We start from the raw sequence: 18,335 nt of genomic DNA on the forward strand, positions 1-18,335 counted from the left end.
TGGAGTCCCCTTCAACCACCCTCCAACCACTCACATTTTAGTTTCTGACATGTCCCTCCTCAAATGGGGAGCTCATTTTCAGGATTATAATTTCCAGGGCAGATGGTCTGTCCAAGAGTCCACCTTACACATCAGTGTTCTGGAACAGAGCTGTCAGACATGCCTGTCTGCACTTCCTATCCGTGATTCAAGGACAATCATTTCACATAACGAGAGAAAATAAGGCCAGTATGTATTATATTAATTGACATGGGGTAGCGAGAGCCCTTTCCCTGTCTGCAGAGGCCGTGACTGGTGCATAGCCCACGATATCCTGATCTCGCCAGTCTACCTATCCAGTCTCCAAAACACCATAGCCAACAACTTCAGCAAGCGCTTCGCTCAAAATCATGAGTGAGAACTAAACAAATCTGTGCTCAAACAATTTTTAACCTGGGGATATCCAAAAGCAGATCTTTTTGTCACCACAGCGGATTTAGAAATGCACATATTTCTGTTCAAGGGGAGGCTTGGGTTGCCACTTCTTTGGTGGAATGCTTTTCTCATCTCCTGGGTAAAGAATCGCCTATACACATTTCCCCCACACTCGCTGATCCACAGGGTCCTAACCTAAACAAAGTCAAGCAGGACAAAGCCACGGTCATCTTGATTGCATCAACCTGGCAAATCTTTCCTTTTCACTGGCCATCAATCTTCCACTGACACCCAGTCTTCTCATGGAGGACTCTGGGAATGTCCTTAGCCCAATCTGAATACATTTCAACTCAATGCCTAGCACCTGGTGGTTCTCAGTGCTGGAACAGTCTTGCTCCACAGCAGTTCAGGAGGTTCTGCTGAATGGTAGAAAAGGTTCCACCAGAAAGACTATCTTCAGAAAAGGAAAAGGTTTTACCACTAGCATACTCACCATAGTTTGTCTCCTATTGACTGTCCCATCTCCGAGGTGTTAGAATGCTTATTTACTTTGAAGAAAACACAGTTCCGTTAAAGTTCACCAAGCTGCCCTCACAGCATTCTATTCTCCAGTAAAAGGTTTCTAAGTGTTTGCTTCCCTTGTAACATTGATATATATAAAGGGTCTATAAAACCTCTTCTCTAATGTTAGACACCCTATTCCCACCTGGGACTTTTAACTTAGTTCTCAGAGCTTTGAAGAAGCCACCCTTTTAACTGTTAACTTGTTCACTTATGAGCCTACCCATGAAAACTGCATTCCTAGTGGCTATTACCACTGCCTGAGGTGCAGAACTGGAAGCTTTAATTGGCTAACTCTGCTTATGCTGTCGTCTTCAAAAATAAAGATTTTCTCGTCAGCCACATCCACCTTTTTTATCCACGGATACTTCAGATTTTCATATCAATCTACAGTAATTCCTCACTTAATATTGTAGTTATGTTCCTGAAAAATGCGACTTTAAGCTAAACGATGTTAAGTGAATCCAATTTCCCCATAAGAATTAATGTAAATGGGGGGGTTGGGTTCCAGGGAAATTTTTTTCACCAGACAAAAGATATATACATATACAGTATAACTTTTAAACAAACAGTTTAATATTGTACACAACAATGAATGATTGTGAAGCTTGGTTGAGGTGGTGGAGTAGGAGGATGAAATATTTCCCAGGGAACGCCTTGCTGCTAAATGATAAACTAGTACTCGGCTGAGCCCCCAAGGGTTAATAGGTTGTTAATGTAGCCTCACATTCCACAAGGCAGCATGGACTGAGGCAGGAGGGAGGGAGGAAACACAATAGATGCAGGGCAGTAGCTGCAAACACTTCCCTGCAAAAACAGAACATGATGATGAGCCCATGCTATCAAGCTGGACTGCACCACTTTCTCCTCCTGACAGCTCGTGCATAGTTGCACAGGTGCTGACTTTCCAAAGTTCTGGGGGGTGCGTGCATGAGTGAGAGAGAGAGATGTGCGTTGCTCCTTTAAGTATGCTGACGCACTTCAAGTATGTTGCTCTTTTAAGCAGATCAGCCAATTCAGACAGAAAGCAACAGCTTCCAGCAAGCTCCCTCCTTTCTGTCCCTGAGCCCTGTCCTCCTCTTCCACTTTGTGGAGAGGGGATATGGGGCCGGGGGGAGGCAGGGGGACATCCTGATATCAGCACCCCTCTCCTCCCATCCCCCAGCAAGCAGGAAGCTCCCAGGAGCAGCTCCAAGGTAGAGGGCAGGGCAGGAGCAACATGGCAGTTGAGGAGAGACAGCTGAACTGCTGCTGAGCAGCTGCCAAGCCACATACCTTGCAGGGGATTTAGGGGAGCTGATGGTGGGAGGGGCTGCCGACCCCCCTACTTCTGATCCTCACAAGGAGGGGCTGCTCTTCCAGAGAATTTTGCAAGCAGTGGACAAAGCAGGCAGTTGCCAAACGATGTTATAAGGGAGCATTGTGCAACTTTAAACGAGCTTGTTCCCTAATAGCAGCATAGTAACGAAACAACATTAACCGGAACAACGTTGAGTGAGGAGTTACTATATTATTTATCTCCTGGTATTCTTCCCCAAGCCTCATCAGTCAAAACAGGAAGCTGTCCTTCATAACTTAGCTATCAGGAGAGCATTGACTTATTATCAGGACAAGACTAGACCTTTGTGACCTCCCTGAAATTGGTTGTTTTTATGGTGGACAGAACTAAAGGTGACAATCCAAAGGCTTTCGAAGTGGGTTTCTGGTTGCATACTCTCCTGTTTTGTGGCTAATGTACCCTGCCCCTTCCATGAGATCGTACTGTGTCTATGGCCCTGCTAAAGTATGTCTTGTTAATTGAAAAAAGGAAGGCTAATACATGGGCTTTGATTCACACTTTCTCCAGACACTAAGCCTTCCTGGGCAGGTGCTCCCTTTGGTTCTGCAGTCCTGCATACTGCCTTCAACTAAGTTCTGAAGCCCCCACTTCCTTTAGGGGTACTGCTAATGGGTCACCTCACAACGAGCACCCGTAGGGACACTACTCAAAGAAGAGTGAGAGGTTACTTCCTTGTACAATAACTGGAGTTCTTCAAGATGTTTGCCCCTGTCAGTGCTCCACAACCCACCCTCCATCTGATCTTCTTGGGGCTTTGAGATGCAGAAGGAATTGAGGGCAGTTCGCCCATGCAGCCCTATATATCCTTGGTATGAAGCATGAGAATACAGAGGGTGCATGTGCAGACTGAAAGGGCGTTGCTGCCGAAAATCTGCAATGGAAGGCAAGTGCACCCCCCCAGTAGAGGACCCAGAAGGATACACATCTCAAAGTACTCCAGTTACTATACAAGGTAAGTAACATCTCTTTCATTCTGGCTTCCAATGCATTGCAAATGATCAAACAGCCTTATTAAATAAGCGTGATAATGTGTTTTGTACTTAGTAGCTGAATGGAAAAGGTGCCAAGGTAGCTTTGAGAGCCTGTTGTGATATTACATAATAATTATTTTAATTGGACTTCAATTTTTATTTTGTATTTGTTTTTGTTCTGACATCTAGATGACATTCCAGTTCAGTATATGGGACAAAATCCGAGATTTGGGAAATCTGTCAACCACTACTTTCTCCAACCTGGTTTCTCTGTTGGCCCACTTGCTAAAGACAAAATCACTCTCCCTATCAGTTCTCAAGGTCAGCATAGTCTCTATTAAAGTATTTGTGCACTTCCACCTCATTCGTTAGTTTTATGGTAAATGTGTGCGTGTTCCTTGTTATCTAATCTCTATTGGAGCTGCTTATTTAGTTTTGAAACAAATTATTCCGCGCTTCCTAGCTAAGGTGAACTTTACTTGCCTGTTTTCTAAAACTGCCCCAAATGTAGGGATCTGATTGTTTCATACAAGTGGTTCTAATGGCCAGACAGATTATATTTATTTATTTATTTATTTTTAAAAGAACTGTGGCCCAGTGGTTAAGGTGGTAGTCTGGGACTTGCAACACCCAGGTTCAATTCCCTGACCTGCCACAGATTTCCTGTGTAACCCTGGACAAGTCACTTAATCTCTCTGTCCTATAGTTCCCATCTGTATAATGTGGATAGTATCACTTCCATGTCTCACAGAGGTGTTGTGAGATTAAGTTAATTTAAAAAGACTGTGAGGCGCTCAGATACCCTGGTAATGGAAGTCACAGAAGTACTTAAGATGGCTGTCTGGAAGATAAACAGAATTTGGGCTATTGCAGACAACAGTAAATTATTAATTGTTCCTTTTTTAAAAGAGAATTTGAGTTTAAAGAAATACACTTTTCCCCTCCCAACCTCATTCTGTCTTTACTGGTGGAATTTCACCCTTTTTCATATATTGGATGTCCTGGTAGAGTTGCTGGCTATTCCCTACCAGACAGACACATCCTCCTTATGGCTGCTGAAAGCCAGCAGTGAAGTTTGGGGCCATTACTGATAAGGATTGTTACCGCTTTCCTTTTGGGAGGGCAAGATGCCAAACCTTTTAAACAGTGGTTAAGACCTTGCTCAAAAAAAATCACCTGATACTAATGACCTTGATTATTACTTCCTTATCGCGAACCTTCCTGTTTTGAGGAAGGCTGTGAGTGGAACCTGGATTCCACTGATTTTGTCAGCCTGGCCTACCCACAGCTTTTGTAGTGGTGTGACTGTCAGCTGGGGGCAAGAGGGTGATAATTTTTCTGAAAGCTATACCGGTACAATCCCTAGCGTGGTTGCAGTTTTACTGGTATAAAGGTGCCTTAAATTGGTATAACATAGTGCACGTCTTCACTATCAACGTTAGTAGTCGCGACATAAAAAAACCACCTCCACAAGGGGAATAGCTATCAGTGCTGGGAGTGCTGGTGCACTGTCTGTACTGGCACACTGCAGCACTTGGGGGTGTTTTTTTCACTTCCCTTACAGGAACAAGCTCTACTGAAGAAAGCAGCTTTTATACTGGTATAACAGCATCTATACTAAGGGAGTTGTACCACTTTAACTGTACCAGTATAGGTAAAGAAGTCCAACTTCTCTGTAGACAAGCCCTAAGATCCTAACTCATTCAGTCTGAAGTCTGGGTATGGTATGGCCACTGCATTAATATTCTTAATATGGACAGAAGTGTGGTGCTGTGACGAGTTGGGTCACAGAGACCCTCTTGGGACTGACATCTGATGTGCTGAGACTACCTCTGAATCCATTTTCCCTGCCAGCTTGGAACTTCAGAACTGTGCCTTGTTGAGCCAGACACGCTAGCTTGCTGCAAACACAGACCCAGGTCTGAACCACGTCCCCCAAAAGCTGTAGACTTAACTGAAAACAGCTTAAGAAGTGCTCCTGTCTCCAGCACCCAGATACCCAGTTCCCAATGGGATCCAAACCCCAAATAAATCTGTTTTACTTTGTATAAAGCTTATACAGGGTAAACTCATAACTTGTCCACCCTCTATAACAGTGATAGAGAGATATGCACAGCTGTTTGCTCCCCCAGGTATTAATTACTTACTCTGGGTCAATTAATAAACAAAAGTGATTTTATTAAATAGTAAAAGTGTGATTTAAGTGATTCCAAGTAATAACAGACAGAACAAAGTAAGTTACCAAGCAAAATAAAACAAAACACACAAATCTAAGCCTAATACATTAAAAAACTGATTAGAGATACAATCTCACTCTCAGAGATGTTCCAATAAGCTTCTTTCACAGACTAGACTCCTTTCTAGCCTGAGCCCAATCCTTTCCCCGGTACAGTTCTTGTTAGCTCCAGCTCAGGTGGTAGCTAGGGGATTTCTCATTACTGTAGCCTCCTTTGTTCTATTCCACCCCCTTATATACCTTTGCACAAAGCATGAATTTTTTGTCTCTCTGGCCATGGCTACACTTACATTTTTGCAGCGCTGGTAGTTACAGCTGTGGTCGTACAGCTGTGTAGGGCCAGCGCTGCAGTGTGGCCACACTGACAGCGGCCAGCGCTGCAGTGTGGCCACATTTGCAGCATTTGCAGTGCTGTTGGGAGTGGTGCATTGTGGACAGCTATCTCAGCGTTCAAGTGGCTGCAACGTGCTTTTCAAAAGAGGGGGATGGAGGTGGAGTGTGCAGGTAGCTTGGCGGGAGGACAGAGTAGAGTGGATTATTGGAGCAGACACTGTGACAGCTCCCTGCCTTGCAAGTTCAAAAGAGGGGGTGGGATGCAGTGTGACCAGGGAGTGTCGGGGAGAACAGAGAGTGGATTTTTGGAGCAGACACTGTGAGCTCCTGCTGCAAATTCTGGCCAATTCCCACCCCTCTCTCAATCACTCTTAAATGTAAAAAGGCTTCAGTACGATAAGCAGCTTCTCTGACGGACTCCTCCCCCGCCGTGCTGTTTGCGTCTCCTCAAGCAACAGCCTGTGAACATTCCAAAGCCTTCAGCTCGGCTCGCTCGCTGCTGCGAAAGAGCAGCTGTGATTTGTTTTTTAGATAGTCGCCCGGGAGTACCTTCCGGTTTGTTGTATACAGGGATATGTGGATACCTGCCTATTACCTGAGGCCAATAACAGCGCTGGTGAGTGTCCACACCTGATGAGCGGATTCGCTACACCCGTAGCGGACCAGGTGTACAGCCAGCGCTGCAGGAAGGGAGTTGCAGCGCTGGCTGAGCTCTGTAAGTGTGGACACCTGGTAAGTTGCAGTGCTGTAACCCCCTCACCAGCGCTGCAACTTGCAAGTGTAGCCAAGGCCTCTGGGTCCCCATTTCTCCTTCTAAATGGAAAAGCACCAGGTTTAATATGGATTCCAGTACCAGCTGACATTCTTCCAAGTAAACAGAGCCATCTACAGTCAATTGTCCTGGTTAATGGGCGCCATCAAGATTCTAAACCATCATTAATGGCCCACACTTTGCATAATAACAATAGGAGCTCAGAGTTATATTTCATATTTCTAGTTTCAAATACAAGAATGATAAATTTATACAAATAGGATGAACACACTCAGATTATAAGCTTTTTAATGATACCTTTCGAGAGACCTTTTGCATCAAGCATATTCCAGTTACATTATATTCATACTCATTAGCATATTTTCATAAAATCACATGAGTGTGCAACATCACAGGTGCCTATGCTGATTTTTAGTGCATCTGCCAGCAGCCTTGGGGGCACTCAGATATTGCAGTGATGAGTATTGTAAATAAATATATTGTTTAAAAATACTCTTGTGCATTAAGTGTGTTTTGGATTCAGCTTTGGGTCCACTCTGTCTTAAATACTTTGAAGGTACCTATCTCCTGGGTATCTGGTTGCCTTAGTATATCGGGTAGAGGTGACTGGGTTGGTGTTCAGTGGCTTCATTGCTTCCTGCGAGGTATTAGAAGGCAGTGTTGAACGATGGCTCATGCAATCAGCGTGCGCACTCATGCCAGATTCCACAAGATTCTGTTCTGTTGCTGCTCTTGTTCAATATCTATGTGAGGTCAGTAGGTGTTTTGAACTACCATAATTATTCTTAGCTTTTCATCTCTAAACTCTCAAATTATGCAAGGCATATTTTTTTTAATTTATGATTGGTTTATTTTTTTATCTCTGGTCTTGGATGCCACTGCAATGAGCATAATAAGTTACTGAATGAGACATATTAAAGCATCCTAAGTATGTTAATTAGGTCTTCAATGTTAAGTCTAACATTTGCTGTCTTGTTAACTAGGTAGTTGAATTCAGTGAACTAGATAAACCCAAAGTCCACTTCTTGCGGCAAGTGTTATCTATACTATTAATAAAAACAGACTTGGAAGAACTTACCACCATTTTTGGAAGGTAAGTGATCGTTGATCTTCCCAGAGAACATTTAGTGAGCAGTGATTGGACACACAAGGGATTTGCTTATTGTATTTATTTTAATTATCCATTGCTTACCCCAAGACCTTGACACCTCATTTCTTACAAGGCAAGCTTCCTTGTGAAAAGTCTATCTCTTCTTATGTGTTTGTACAGCACCTGGCACAATGCTGCCCTTGTTTTAATTGTGGTAGGTGCTACTGCAGTATAAATATGTTATGGAATTTTACACACAACGTTAATACAAATTTTGAAATACTCAATACATCAACTATCGCTATCAGGCAAGAACAATAAAACTGTTAATGCACTAAGTTGACATACCAGCCACCCCGAAAATCTTTACCCTATGTGTGGAACTAGAATTCAGTTACATCGCAGAGTTATTCTTGCTATGACATGTCCCTGTTGCAGAAAGCAAAGAATGGAATTAATCAGGGGAAAGTTAACTCTCTCTAGCATTGCAGCATTTTATCTAGAAATCTCTATTCTTCATATTAAAGAGGCCTGAGTTATTAACTGAACACCTTTTAGAGGTAATCAGAGGAAATGTCTTAATCGCACTGAAGTGGCTAAAATTCAGACCTGATTCTTCCACTTGTATACCCACAATGGACGGCTGTGTATAAGTGACCATGACATTAGTTTGCTTACAGTCGGAATGCTTTTAAGATCTCATCCACTCTACATATTGGAACAGTGCTGAATAAGGGTCACAGGTAATCTGGTCTCCTGACATGTTGTGTATTTGTACTGCAGTCATGGCCTTAGTGCGTAAGCTGCTCCAGAAAGGAACTTTGCTTTTTGAGTTTGTTTCTAAAGAGCCATGGAAATGGTGCCATATAAATATTTAATAATGGAAGAGATAATAGTGTATATTCTGTGGAATTAGATCTGCCAAAAATATTAAAGTAGTAAAAGATAAAGTTTACATTTGTAGAACTACACATAAAGTGGAAAGTCTGTATTGCCATGTACTGTCTTTCAAATTTTATTCCATCCATTAAAATGTGTGGGAGGTTTGCCACACGTTGCTTACATTTTTGACTATGCCCTAACTAATATTTTAAGTCAAGTCTCTTAAAAAATACTTTTAAAATTACAAACTGTCTTTAAATAGGTTGCCTTTAAATAGGTTGCATGTAAAGTATGTTCAACTGTTTGCCAAACCAGTGGAGGCCTGCGTTTGTTAATATTAAATAAATAAATAAAGTTGGGCTTTTCTTGATAAATTTTCAGTTTGATTTTTCTCAAAACCTGACAGCATAGCAAAAGAGAATTTATAACATTGTTCAGTTGGAAAGTAGGAAACTGGAATTATTTCTGATTTGTGTGTCGGTCTTTTTCAGATTAACTGACAACCCAAAATTAGGAATGTTGCGTGAAGGTTTGAAGCTTTTCCTTTCCCACTTTTTCCTGAAGAACGTACAAGCACACAAAAGCACTGAAGAAGCCAGCTTACTAAAAGAAAGAGTTGAACTAGTAAGCAGGACTTTGCAAGCCAGAGAATCCAGATTAAAACTATAGTTTTATTTTCAAATAAGCTTGCATGGAAAATAAGGACTTCATCAAACCACAAAGCTGATCTTGACAATGTTTTTCACAGACTAAAGACTTGAGATGCTGAGCAGGATTGTAATGCTGCAAAGGACCCCCTATTTTGAGGTGATGTAGGATTGTACACTCCTAAAAAATGGTTTCAAGTTTGGGGGGAAATAGAAACATAAAATACTGAAGGAAAAAAGTATTTATCTTTATACATTGTTGTTCAGTCCCTTAAAAACCTATTGTCTTCCCCATACACCTCCACTCTGTATACCTCATGTTGCCTGTTATCATCAGGCAAGATAGCTGAGTTTCCTTTAAAGTTTAGTTAAGTTAATACCACTTATCAGTCAGCAAGTGGTAGTGTTCAGCAACCCCAAGCTTCTAGCCTTCCTAATTCCTGCAAGGTCATGGAGTAAGATTGGGTTTGATATTCAGACTCATTCACTTTTTTACAGAATAAATAAAACTGAATTTTGTTTCTGTGCTATATTATGGTCTATGATTTTAATGTGAAAGCTTTTTAATAAAGTAATTGTATTTTATCTGTTGTAAAACAGGTTCCTAGAGGGTGCAGTCTTTGGGGAGAAAGTCTTGTAACTACTCCTCAGTTTTAAATAAAAATTGAATCATAGAATTATAGAAGACTAGGGTTGAAAGAGATGTACTGATTAACTCTATGATTTGGTTACCTGCATCTCTATCAGGAAAAGATCTTTTGATGTTTCCATTATAAACCTTGGTGGACTGACTGAAGACCTAACTTGTTCAGTTATATTGGGTTTAAATATCACAGCATAATTTATGCTAATACTTTAACCTAATTGCTTAGTGTAATTTTATTGTGCTTTATGGTGCTTGTTTTGCTGCCTTCTATTTAAAATTTTGCCAGCTGTTTACTATTTGAGAAATAATGAAACCTTTAAATTCAGATTTTACTATTAACAGAGAGCAAGCAATAGCCATCAGTTCAGTATCAGGCTTTCAAACTATCTTCCAAAAGAGACTACTTCAGTTGATACCTACTGTGCTATCCATTCAGCTCTTTGAAGGTCCCTCTGATTTTCTTTGCATAACAGCTCATCTCTTGTGGACTGGGTGAAGTCTGTTATTTATATTATGTTTGTTTGCAGTGTTGTAGCCATGTTTGTCCCAGGATATTAGGGAGACAAGGTGGTGAGATAATATATTTTAATGGACCAATTTATGTTGTTCCAATAAAGCTTTTGAGCTGCATAGAGCCCTTCTTCAGGTCAGAGAAAGGTACTCACAACTAAATACACAGTAGAACAGACCAGGACCCACCAACTCAGTGTCATCAGACCCTGCCATAACAGATGCAAAACCAACAGACATATCTCCACTGCTAATGATCAATACCATGCCCCCTCTCCAATACACCCTGTAATATCCATGGGTCCCACACATACCTGTCACAGCGTGTAGTGTACCTTATCCAGTGCATTAAATGCTCCAATGACAAGTATGTGGGTGAAACCAGACAATCACTATGCTCTCAAATGAACTCACAGAAAAATAAGACAAAAACATCCTACCACTTGTTGGTGAACACTTTTCACAAAACGATCACTCTGTATCTGACCTCTCACTCCTTCTTGTCAAAGGAAACCTGCACAAACCCTTCAAAAGATGAGCCTGGGAGCTTAAATTCATAAATTTGCTAGACACTAAAAATCATGATCTTAATAAAGACACTGGATTTATGGTTTATTACAACAATCTGTAACCCACTAACTCCTCTTTTTTTATCCTATCACTGCAAAGGTGTTAACTGGCCACTTCACCTTGACTGATCTCTCACAATATGTATTAATTATTGATGATAAACTATCTGTTCCATCTTGTGGTTAGCTATGACACAGAAAAGAGCTCTGTGTAGCTCAAAAGCTTGTCTCTCTCACCAACAGAAGTTGGTCCAATAAAAGTATTATCTGACCCACCTTGTCTCATTTATATTAGATAAAACCATAGTTTCATGATTGTTTTTGCCACCTGTAGTAAATTTTTTCATTTTTTGTGCCAAAAAACAAAGATTATTCTGATACCATTAGGCTGCATCCATGGCTTAGTGATCTAAACATATGTTCGAAGTACTCTCCTTGGAACCATAGGTTCATGCCCCCAGATGCTATAGCAGTGCATATGCAATAAATCGCAGCTGGGTGAACCTAACCCATCTTCCTACAGATGTAAACAAAGAATGCGTTATGACATTTATATTGTTGATTAATTATTCTGAATACCAATAGTGCCTGGTGCTATAAAGACAGTCCCTGCCCCCAAGGAGCCTACTGTCTAAACACACCAACGTACTATTTCAAGTACAAAGAGTGTGCTGGTGTTTGAAGGTACACTCTCTACTCTATGGATGTTAAAGATCCCATAGCTCTTTTTTGGAAGGACTGGGCCTACTCATAAAAAATGCACTTTTCTCCAGCTCTCCTGGAAATACTGACTTAGTTGTCTCTTTGATGCTTGATAAAGTGCTTTGGGATCCATGACACAGTATTTTAGTTACTGCTTAGTCACTCTGATTTCTGTGTTTTGATATCAGTGTGTAAGGCTCCCTCAGATTTGCCTCTGTCCAAAGAATTTGTTTTTAGCTAAGAGCCCAGCATAAATGTGTTTCATTGAAATTGGTTCCCAGTAAAGTCTCAATTCACTGGACAGTAGCAATGGCTGAAAACAAGAAAATGGTGAATTTCTTTTTTTATTGTTTGTCAGTCTTGTTGAAAAATAAAATAAAAATAAATAAAATTTTGGAACAAATTCTCCCCAGCTCAACTGAACAGTAGATGCCACCCAGAACAGCCATCGGGGCCATTACTGAGGTTGTTATTGCCTTCGTTTGGGAAGAGCAAGATGCATGGAGCAGTGCACAAAGAAAATCAAAGAAACAATCAACTTAAAATTCTCAGCTCTGACTGAAAATATTGTAGCTAGTATTATGACAGGTAACACCCACAATCACTCAGAGCGAGAGAAATGTTTTTGCTTTCTTCAGTTTACTTTAGGCTATTGGCAGTACTTTATATACTGTATAATCAGTCCATTTCCTCTTGTTTGTGTGAGTCCTTAATGTAACAGGTGGGGGGGGGGGGGTGTTAAAACAAGAAGATGTGACTGAAGCTACAAAATTGGCAGGGAAACTTTGAGCAACTAAAGTACCTCAACCTACTTTTTTACAAAGCAACAGAGAGTCCTGTGGCACCTAATAGACTAACAGACATATTGGAGCATAAGCTTTCGTGGGTGAATACCCACTTTGTCAGACTAACACGGCTACCCCTCTGACACTTGACTACTTTTTTACTTGATTTCAAGCCGTGGGCATCCCTTTAACACAGCCACAGTGTCAAATGCTGAGATGCAGATAGTTCGCTTGGGAGTGACAGTGCCAAGCCTCAAATCCCCATTTCTGCAGCTGGAGTTACACTGACATAAAACTGGTGTAACTGTAGAGAGATTCAGGCTGCTGTGAAATGCATGGAACCAAGCTCTTTACAGAAGCACTCAATTTAGGCCATAGCAATTGCCTATTAATTTATTTGCTTTTGGGGTGGGCAGGGAGGAAAATGTTAACATAGTTGTGGTTTAATATGTAATGAATCTATACATGTAAACACATGTTATTCCAGCTGGAATTTGCCTTGTTCTTAAAGAAAATTTAAATGTTCCCCTTTAAAATAATCAAAATGTGACAGGCTGTTACTTCCTTGTCCAATTGCTCCATTTGTAGTCAAAAGTGAATATCCTCTATTACCAATGGAAACGCTGCCTAGCGTTTTATGGTTCTGAATACATTAACTTGCTGCAGCTGCCAGAGCCACAATTGCTACTGCAATTAAGGGTGCTGGCTTTAACCTTACAGTTTATAGTTACAATCTGTTTTTATTTTATTTTTTATAACTGAGACTTTTCTTTCCTGAACTATCATTTATTATACAGAACTGCTGTTTGCGCCTCTTGACATACAGCATAGCCACTGCTTCTGTTTCCAGCAAGAATCAGTTTTGCATACAACTTTTGGACTTTTGTCAAAAAACATGCTGATGCAGCATATTCTAAGAATCTTTTGAAAATATGAATTTGCAGGGGAAGTTGCTGAAATATGGTGCTGTTCTGCATTGCAATGCTCAGAGAGCAACAAAAGTTGCCTTCAGAGAATTTGACCAAACACACTGAACTGGTGAACGAAATCAACTGAGATTTGAAAGTTCTAGGATATAGGTATGATATCTTAAATTCTATGTGGCGTGTGCAGTTTAAACGATGGTTTTGCATGGTCCCAAAGGCAAGACTGCTAGGACCTGCTGGGAGTGAGTACCTTTGGGGATGCCTCATCTGCATCTCCAGGAATGTACACATGAATTTACCTGCTGCCAATTCTGTGTTGTGGTATTGTCCCAAATATAGAATGAAATTTTGAAAAAGAAAACACTGAACAATAACTTGAACACCTTTTTCTTCCCAGTAAAGCTTACTGTGCCAAGGCACCTCTTCTTCTTAACAAGGTTGTCTGTGGTATTACTGCAGAAAGAAAGTGGTTTTCTCCAAAACTGGACACCAGCAGGAGTCTGCTGTGGAAGTTATACATCCTTCGGCACTTTCCTTCCACTTTTTGCATCACAGAATACAGCTTCACTCATTTTTAAATATTACAATATTTAACACCTGCTGGCTTTTCTTCATCTCTAGTCAAAGTAAAAACTGAAACATGTTTCCTGTTCATTTGAATGAAACAATTGCTTTTTTATAAAATGGCCAAAATCCTTTCTGAGGGGGTAAGGTTTTATTATTCCATGAATATAATATGATTTTCAGACTAATGGAAAATACAGTATATTAGAAAACCATACTGCTATTGTAATTCTGGCTCTTACACCTGAAAAACTAATGGAAAATCCTGTGAGATTTGCGTTAGATTGAGTCAGACCATACAGGTGATGTTTCATTGTTAGATATATTGCAGAATATTTCAGTCTTCAACCTAGGTAGTATAATCCACACAGATCTATTATCACCATTTCAGCCCCCACTCCTTTTTTTTTTTTAAGTAAACAATGAGGTTTTAAACCCTTTCCTGGTTTTTGTATCAAAATTAACAGAGCAATAAAGTCTGTTTTCCAGCTTTGGCTGGAGTGTTGCACTGATAAATCATCCACAAATCCCTTTGGCAGGTTTTAATGCTATACTTGAATGGCCTAAGTTTCTGCAGGCTTTTCAGCTTTCTGTTTTTCCATTGTCCCGTGCAAGAGGGATGATAGCTGATATCAATTCTGTTCTGAAATCACAGTCACAAGCCTGGCTGTCGTATCTGCCTTTGGCAAAGGTGTGCAACTCAATACGCACTTAAAACACATCTGGCATGGTTTGATTTGTATTGTTCTTCATAACTTCATATGTTAAAGGTTCCTGCCTGGGAGGAAAAGTAGACCAAATACTTTTCTTTTGTGACAGGGCTTTCAAGCTAAATAAATATACAACTGAAAAGTGTTGTTCTAATAGTTTATTGCACACAATCCAGTATAGCTTAGTATGGCTGACTGCATCCCTTGTGTATATGAAACAAGATGGGATCTTTTTATGTTGGGGATGACCAGAGTCTAGTCTCTGTTTTAATGAGATAATCTGACCTTTATGATAGGTTTTCCAAAGGTTGGGTCTAGATTGATCTGTCTCTATTTTTGTGGGGGGTGGGGTGAGGGGTGTTTGCATTGGCCTGATATTGGGAAATTGTAGATGGAAGTATCTGACTTCTACCATATGTCACCTTTTGTGATTTCATCTCCTGAAGGAATTTTCTCTCTCCCTCCAATAAAGCTTAGCTTACCTCAAGGCCCAGAGGCATACACATCACAGCTGCCCCTATAAAACAGCTATTCTGTACCAAAACCTGTTGCAGGCTGCATTCATCCTTTAAGAAGAAGCAGGAGTGGAGCGAGGGATTTTGGCGCCCTAGGCGCAGGGCCGGCTCGCCGGTCCCACGGCTCCGGTGGACCTGTTGCAGGCGTCCCTGCGGACGGTCTGCTGGTCCCACGGCTCCGATGGACCTGCTGCAGGCATGCCTGCGGATGCTCCACCGGAGCCGTGAGACCAGCAGACCGTAGGTGTTAAAAATCACAAATAAATGCCTTTGATGAACACGTTCTTTAAAATTATTTCCTCTTTTACCTAAATACCTGAACCTGAACCTGAGTTCAGGCTTCTTTGCTGCTTCTACAAGAGATTGAGATCCCTGAAGTTTAGCCAGGGCCTGGATCCTGTTGTCAATGGCAAGGTTCCACCTGGCCTTGTCTCCAAAGGGAATTCTATCTCTCCATCCATGTATGAAATACACAGTGAAGGAAGCTGTCAGAAAAAGAAGTAATATTAAAAAGGTCAAATATTTAATCAAATTACACTCACCAAAAAAAGTTAAAAGCAGCCTCCTTCCCCTGCAACTGTGGCAGCGCCTATCATAATTAGAGTCTGGGCACAATGTTCTGGGACAGCAGGCTGGAGGAAGCCTCTTGTCCCCCCACCCTTCACCATTGTGCCATCCTGAAGTTGTGAAGTGAGAGTGGAGCTTTTCAGGATGCAAGTGTGGATCATTAACCAAGCTGGAACCAATCACTGGCCCAGCCCCTTGTGACTAGGCAAATGTAGATCTTGATAATTTGAATGTCCTGCAAAAAGGGGGAGGGGAGCACAACATTGTTCATGACAATTTTATTGAAAATTTCATCCCATTTTTCACCCAAGAAAAATTTCAAAATATGAAATGAGACAAAATTTTCATGATTGATTTTTCCCAAAAAAGTTACGTACAACTTTTTCACAGGCTGTCATTCCCAAAAGATTCTGAAAATGACTCTCTACATCCCTCACCCACCTCTGGATGCTCCATCACTGACATTTTTAGAGATTAAAAAAAAACATGTTATAAACTCATAATAAAACCAACATTTTGCTGCTGGGTTATCGTCACCTATTGCTATGCCATATTTTAATGCACCTGTTCTGGAGGACAGCGCTGCACAAGAAACTGTGGCCTAGGTACTTTGTTGTTGTGCTGCATCAAGCGCTGTGTGTGAAAATACATTGCAGCCATTCTACCAAAAAATACAGAGCTGTGACGTGAACATATTGAACCGTTGCAGAGTCAATGGTGGTAGGAAGGCTTAGCTGGATGGAACAGTGCATTTGGCTAATGTACATGGAGCCAGAGAAGTTAAGACATTTGCCTAAAGTTATACAGCACAAAAGGGAGGGATAGCTCAGTGGTTTGAGCATTAGTCTGCTAAACCCAGGGTTGTAAGCTCAGTCCTTGCAGGGGTCATTTGGGGATTGCTCCTGCTTTGAGCAGGGGGTTGGACTAGAGGATCTTCTGAAGTCCTTTCCAAACCTGATATTCTATGATCTATCTTCCACATCCCAGTCTGCTACCTTAATGACAAAAGTTCACATTTCCTGCTGCTTCAGAATTTTACACCATTTTTGGATTAATTTTTTATGTGTAGTTCAGTTCACCTATTTTATTTTAGTTTTGTTTCTCTCTTTCTCAAGGTGAATGGTTTGTTTTTATGAAGCTGTGTGAGCAGCTGTGATGGATGGGTCATTTGGTTTTGGTTTTAGGTGCAATCTGGGGTAGTTTGAGTGCAGCAGCCAGGTAGCAAAGATTAGGAAGCAGGAGACTGAGTAAAAAGCAATCATGAATTTCAAGCATTGCTTACAATGATAAAAGCTTTTGAGTGGAGCTCCAGGGAGCTGTTCAAAGAGTCAGACTGGTGACCTGCTCCCCTGAGACCTGCTTGGAAAAGCTTGCAAATTCATTGCCACTCACTCAGTAAGCTAAATGTGACAAGCAGGCTTGAAAGCTGCCGCTATTCATGAATTTGGTTCAATTGTTTTATCTGAGGTTTGAAACCAGCACGAAAGAAGGAGCTGCAGCAACACTGGGTGAAATCCTGACCCCACTGGAATCAATGGGAGTTGTGTTGCTGACTTGAGTGGGGCCAGGATTTCACCACTTGTGAGCCATCAACAAAACTGGTACATTTACCCGCTTATATATTTCCTTTGAAAATTATCCCCAGGCCTGCAAGTTAAAGGGCTCTTTTTAAGACCACGAAGGTCTGATTTGCAAACCCTTATTTACACCGAGTGATACCTTGGGCTCAGATCCACAAAGATACATAGGCGCTTAAACTCTAGAGTTAACCACCCCCAAAACCCCGCTTGGCTGCCCTCTAACCTTGGAGGTGTCTAACCTCTCTTAGGATATGTCTACAACACTCCACAGCTTGGTCTATAGGGGTGTTAAGAGCAGCCTACCCCACAGTGCTGCATTATAACCCACCCCCACATGGATACTGTGTACGCAAACGAAAAGGATTCCTAGTTCACATTAACGTAGTCCTGTTGAAGAGAAAGAACTACGTTAATGTGAACTAGGAACCTTCTAGTTTGTGCCTGCAGTGTCCACAGGGGGGAGTTACAATGCAACACTTTGGGACACGCTGTAATTTACACCCCTGTAGTCCAAACTGCGGTGCAGTGTAGACACGTTCTTAGTGTCTACGTTTTTGTAATAAAAGTTTCCCGGGTTTCCATGTTTCTGCCTCAGAGCATGTGCACTACTGCCTCACTCTAGGCATCCAGATGCTTATCTCCCTGTAAGCCCCAGAGCAATCCACAAATTGGGGAAAGGTAGGTTTTCCTCTGCCTATCTCACCCATGGATCCCAATTGGGTAGGGGTACTCAGAGACCACCAGATGGGATCCTAGTCAAAATCTGGCTGGAAGAGTGAAAGATGTTGGTGCCACAGCCCACCTTATAACTTTTAGCCTAGTGGTTAGCACTCCCCAGAGATGTGGAAAACCCAGGTTCAATTCCCCTCTCTGTCTGAAGGGGTGAGAAGGGATTTGAACAAGGGTCTCCCACAACTCAGGAGAATGTTCTAGCCATTATACTATGAGATATCGTGACATGGGTTTCCCTCAGTGTCTCCTGTTGAAGCTCCTCCACTTTGGATAAAATACTTGTC

The 18,335-nt window shown here is 41.5% G+C and overlaps 1 protein-coding gene across 3 annotated transcripts in view; it reads left to right on the forward strand.

The window, feature by feature from the left end:
• NOM1 (nucleolar protein with MIF4G domain 1) overlaps positions 1-18,335 on the forward strand; it is a 368,675-nt gene that overhangs the window by 22,756 nt on the left and 327,584 nt on the right. The window contains exons 9-11 of one of the 3 annotated variants that reach the window (XR_012655178.1): positions 3,475-3,606; positions 7,610-7,719; positions 9,090-9,710. Coding sequence is in view for 2 of the 3 variants with exons in the window: in XM_032783877.2 (XP_032639768.1) it covers positions 3,475-3,606; positions 7,610-7,719; positions 9,090-9,267 (420 nt within the window). In the remaining variant the exon portion in view is untranslated. Of the gene's footprint in view, positions 1-3,474; positions 3,607-7,609; positions 7,720-9,089; positions 9,776-18,335 lie in introns of those variants that run through there. The other 2 variants (XM_032783877.2, XM_075062200.1) reach the window with 2 other exon arrangements.

The sequence above is a fragment of the Chelonoidis abingdonii genome, chromosome 2 (assembly GCF_003597395.2).
Source record: "Chelonoidis abingdonii isolate Lonesome George chromosome 2, CheloAbing_2.0, whole genome shotgun sequence".
In the NCBI taxonomy this organism is placed as follows: domain Eukaryota; kingdom Metazoa; phylum Chordata; order Testudines; family Testudinidae; genus Chelonoidis; species Chelonoidis abingdonii.